Source organism: Alosa pseudoharengus, unplaced genomic scaffold, assembly GCF_046254945.1.
Source record: "Alosa pseudoharengus isolate Yale_2024_CS ecotype anadromous, Long Island Sound unplaced genomic scaffold, YU_APseudo_1.1 YU_APseudo_1.1_scf_7, whole genome shotgun sequence".
Lineage (NCBI taxonomy): Eukaryota > Metazoa > Chordata > Actinopteri > Clupeiformes > Clupeidae > Alosa > Alosa pseudoharengus.
In genome coordinates this window covers 520,001-525,000 of record NW_027468859.1, presented here as the reverse complement: position 1 = coordinate 525,000, position 5,000 = coordinate 520,001, and the positions used below count along the sequence as shown (strand labels likewise).

The following is a 5,000-nucleotide window of genomic DNA, read 5'->3' as shown; positions in this document are numbered from 1 at the left end:
TATCACCATTATACAACAATGTTCAACAACAATGTTCAACGACGGTCAATATCACCATTATACAACAATGTTCAACAACAATGTTCAACAACGCCTTTATACAATGACGGTCAATATCACCATTATACAACAATGTTCAACAACAATGTTCAACGACGGTCAATATCACCATTATACAACAATGTTCAACAACAATGTTCAACAACGCCTTTATACAATGACGGTCAATATCACCATTATACAACAATGTTAAACAACAATGTTCAACAACGGTCAATATCACCATTATACAACAATGTTCAACAACAATGTTCAACAACGCTGTTATACAACGACGGTCAATATCACCATTATACAACAACGCCCAACATCGCCATTTTATAGCAACACTTAACACCGCCATTATATAGCAACGATCAACACCAGCTTAACACCTGCAAAAGCTTACCTGTAGTTTGCAGAGCTCCTGTCTTTTGCCGGGGATGTCATGAAGGCGGGCGGTGCTCTCCTGCACAGTGATCTCAGTGTCTTTCAGCCAATGTTGAAGAGGCTCAAGTCTTGCCTCAAAATCCTCCATCTGTGATTGGAGGGTCTGCACAACACATAAAACAAAAGTCATGCTATAGGCACACACAATAAAACACATAAAACAGAAGTCATGCTATAGGCACACACAAGAAATACTTACATATACTGTATAGATATGTAACCTAAAGATCCACATATACTGTATAGATATGTAACCTAGAGATCCACATTATACTGAATACCACTGAAGATCCACATAAACTGTATACCACTGAATGCCCAGTTAAAATGTTATATTGAACGTAGCACCTATGCCCTATCCTGTATGCAACAAACAACTTGACATGCATAACATTTCATGAACCTAATTCTCTTTTCTCTGTTATCTGTTGGTCATGTCTCACCTTCAATCTTGTCTCTGCTCTCTACTCTATCGGTGATGTCTCACCTGTAAGGCTGTCTCTCCTCTCTGTTATCTGTTGGTCATGCCTCACCTGTAAGGCTGTCTCTCCTCTCTGTTATCTGTTGGTCATGCCTCACCTGTAAGGCTGTCTCTCCTCTCTGTTATCTGTTGGTCATGCCTCACCTGTAAGGCTGTCTCTCCTCTCTGTTATCTGTTGGTCATGCCTCACCTGTAAGGCTGTCTCTCCTCTCTGTTATCTGTTGGTCATGTCTCACCTGTTAAGGCTGTCTCTTCTCTCTGTTATCTGTTGGTCATGCCTCACCTGTAAGGCTGTCTCTCTGCTCTGTTATCTGTTGGTCATGTCTCACCTGTAAGGCTGTCTCTTCTCTCTGTTATCTGTTGGTCATGTCTCACCTGTTAAGGCTGTCTCTCCTCTCTGTTATCTGTTGGTCATGTCTCACCTGTTAAGGCTGTCTCTCCTCTCTGTTATCTGTTGGTCATGTCTCACCTGTAAGGCTGTCTCTCCTCTCTGTTATCTGTTGGTCATGCCTCACCTGTAAGGCTGTCTCTCTGCTCTGTAGTTCTGTCATCAGGCTCTCCCAGTCGTCTCTGGCCTTGGTCACCTTCTCCCTGACCGCCTGCGTCTCATCGGCCCCCAGCACCTGGCCCAGGTGCTCTCCGCACGTGAGCACAGCGTTTAGTCGGGTCTGGACCTGCTCCTCTTCATTCAGGAACTCCTGCAAGAACAAAGACGGGGCTCACAGATGCTCCTTAAGAACAAAGACGGGGCTCACAGATGCTCCTTAAGAACAAAGACGGGGCTCACAGATGCTCCTTAAGAGGAGAGTCAGATCTTCAGCTGAATCGGCTCTTTCTCTCCTCAATGGGCTTCCCCAGGCTTATAGAATTGATGATGAGAGGCTGTGTGTGTGTGTGTGTGTGTGTGTGTGTGTGTGTGTGTGTTTAGAGAGTTGATGATGAGAGGCTGTGTGTGTGTGTGTGTGTGTGTGTGTGTGGGTTTATAGAGTGGATGATGAGAGGCTGTGTGTGTGTGTGTGTGTGTGTGTAGAGAGAGTTGATGATGAGAGGCTGTTCTCTGGGGATGGAATCCTGTGAGAAGTGGTTTTAGTTTGGCTAAATATTAAAAATGATGATTTTTCTGAGATAACTGACAGCTCTGCTGTGTATAACTGAGTAAGAATCGTGAGGCTGGGTGATGTCAGAGCAACTCAATCAGAGAAACACGTGACCAAAGCTAAAGCTGTTAGCTGTTAGCTCGCTAGCTGTTATTTTTTGTTTTTGTCAATGTCCCCCTTGAAGCACCTCTCTAGTGTCACGTGTTAGCTGTTAGCTCGCTAGCTGTTATGTTTTTGTCAATGTCCCCCTTGAAGCACCTCTCTAGTGTCACGTGTTAGCTGTTAGCTCACTAGCTGTTAGCTGTTAGCTCGCTAGCTGTTATGTTTTTGTCAATGTCCCCCTTGAAGCACCTCTCTAGTGTCACGTGTTAGCTGTTAGCTCGCTAGCTGTTATGTTTTTGTCAATGTCCCCCTTGTCCTCTCTAGTGGGTTGAGCAGGTGATCACAGATGCTGCCAGCCAGCGCCAACCAGAGTGTGTGTGCAGGAGCAGAGTGTGTGTGCAGGAGGAGGCTAGTCCACTTTGCCCTCCAGCGGGGGCGGGGCCAGACGATGAGCTTTGCCTTTTTACCCCGCCGGCAAAACAGCTCCAGCAGGGGCAGAGGCAATCAAGCGATCACACACACACACACACACACGCACACGCACACGCACACACACACACACACACACACACACACACACTGGGGGGGTCAGACACCATACGGGGTGGCGGGGGGGCAGTGGAGCGGAAACATTGTTCCACATTCACAATGCCACACACACACACACACACACACCTTCTCTTCTAACCCAGTGCCCTACCCAGTAAATAAAACATGAACAGTCTACCCCCTCTCTCTTCCTCTGATTCAGCCTCTCCCTCTTTTCTCTCCCTCTCCTTTTTTCTTTCAGCCTCTCTCTCTCATCTTTTCGCTCTATCTTTCTTTCTCTCTCTCTCTTTCTCTCTGTCAGCTTGTCCTCCATCTATCTCTCCTCCTGGTGTCCTGAGAGGAGGCAGGTTAAAGCAGCAAGAGGGACACAGATGCCCATAGATCTCACCACACAAGAGGGACACAGATGCCCATAGATCTCAGTAGCTGTTGATAACTGTAGAGTGGGTCATGATGTCAGTAGCTGCTTTGGCTGTAGACTGTGTAATGATGTCAGTACCTGCTTTGGCTGTAGACTGGGTCATGATGTCAGTAGCTAGCTGCCCCTCCTAGCTACTGACATGAGCCATGTGTGTGTGTGGGGTGTGTGTGTGTGATGAGCACTCAGATGACAGCACTGTGTTTGTTCTGGACAGGTGTGTGTGTGTGTGTGTGTGTGTGTGTTTGTTCTGGACAGGTGTGTGTGTGTGTGTGTGTGTGTGTGTGTGTGTGTGTGTACTGTATGTGTGTGTGTGTGTGTGTGTATTGTGGACAGGTGTGTGTGTGTGTGTGTGTGTTTGACAGGTGTGTGTGTGTGTGTTATGGACATGTGTGTGTGTGTGTGTGTGTGTGTGTGTGTGTGTTGTAGACAGGTGTGTGTGTGTGTGTGTGTGTCTCACCTCGTGTGTGTGTGTGTGTGTGTGTTGTAGAAAGGTGTGTGTGTGTGTGTCTCACCTCTATTTTCTGTAGACTGGTGGTGGCCTCATGTACGTTCAGCGGGGCGTCGAAGCATCTGGCCGTGCTGATTTGGGCGTTCACCAGCCACTGCTGGAAGTCCCTCAGAGCCGAGCGGAACCGCTGGTCCAGAAGCTTCTGCTTGCTCTGGCACTCTCTGGACGCACGCAGACTTAGGCTGACCAGGCAACAGACAGTACAGCTACGTTAGCAGAGTTAGCACACAGCTACGTTAGCAGAGATAGTGACCTGTTGTGAGTGAGTGTTAAGACCGTAGCGTAGCATAGTGTAGCGTAGCGTAGTCACCTGTTGTGAGTGAGTGTTAAGAGTCTAGCGTAGCGTAGCGTAGCGTAGCGTAGTCACCTGTTGTGAGTGAGTGTTAAGAGCGTAGCGTAGCGTAGTGTAGTCACCTGTTGTGAGTGAGTGTTAAGAGTGTAGCGTAGCGTAGTCACCTGTTGTGAGTGAGTGTTAAGAGCGTAGCGTAGTGTAGCGTAGTCACCTGATGTGAGTGAGTGTTAAGAGTGTAGCGTAGCGTAGCGACCTGTTGTGAGTGAGTGTTAAGAGCGTAGCATAGCGTAGTCACCTGTTGTGAGTGAGTGTTAAGAGCGTAGTGTAGCGTAGCGTAGCGTTGTCACCTGTTGTGAGTGAGTGTTAAGAGCGTAGCGTAGCGTAGCGACCTGTTGTGAGTGAGTGTTAAGAGCGTAGCGTAGCGTAGTGTAGCGTAGCGTAGTCACCTGTTGTGAGTGAGTGTTAAGAGCGTAGCGTAGCGTAGTGTAGTCACCTGTTGTGAGTGAGTGTTAAGAGCGTAGCGTAGCGTAGTCACCTGATGTGAGTGAGTGTTAAGAGCGTAGCGTAGCGTAGTGTAGCGTAGTCACCTGTTGTGAGTGAGTGTTAAGAGCGTAGTGTAGCGTAGTCACCTGTTGTGAGTGAGTGTTAAGAGCGTAGCGTAGCGTAGTCACCTGATGTGAGTGAGTGTTAAGAGCGTAGTGTAGCGTAGTCACCTGATGTGAGTGAGTGTTAAGAGCGTAGTGTAGCATAGTGTAGCGTAGTCACCTGTTGTGCTGCTTGATGATGGCACTGACCCACTCCAGCTGCGGCCGCACGTCTGCCGGACCAGAACAACGAGCCAGAGCGTCCAGCTGCTCCTTCAGCCGGTCTGCCATGGGCTCGGACGCATGAAGCAGCTCCAGAATGTCCTGTCAAACACACACACACACACACACACACAGACACACACACACACACACACACACAGACATGAGAGAGACGCTTGTTTGACCTGCATAACACACTTACATACACACCTATCTACAGGCTAACATACACACACACACTTACATACACACCTA

General features: G+C 48.0%; 1 protein-coding gene across 1 annotated transcript in view; it reads right to left on the bottom strand.

Moving 5' to 3' along the window:
* Positions 1-4,846, bottom strand: part of syne1a (spectrin repeat containing, nuclear envelope 1a) — a 153,761-nt gene extending 148,915 nt beyond the window's left edge. The window contains exons 1-4 of the mRNA XM_076273134.1: positions 4,705-4,846; positions 3,652-3,829; positions 1,486-1,668; positions 449-592 (exon numbers count right to left, since the gene is read on the bottom strand). Coding sequence (XP_076129249.1) covers positions 449-592; positions 1,486-1,668; positions 3,652-3,829; positions 4,705-4,814 — 615 coding nt within the window. The 5' untranslated portion in view covers positions 4,815-4,846. The remainder of the gene's footprint in view (positions 1-448; positions 593-1,485; positions 1,669-3,651; positions 3,830-4,704) is intronic.
* Positions 4,847-5,000: the final 154 nt, after the last annotated feature.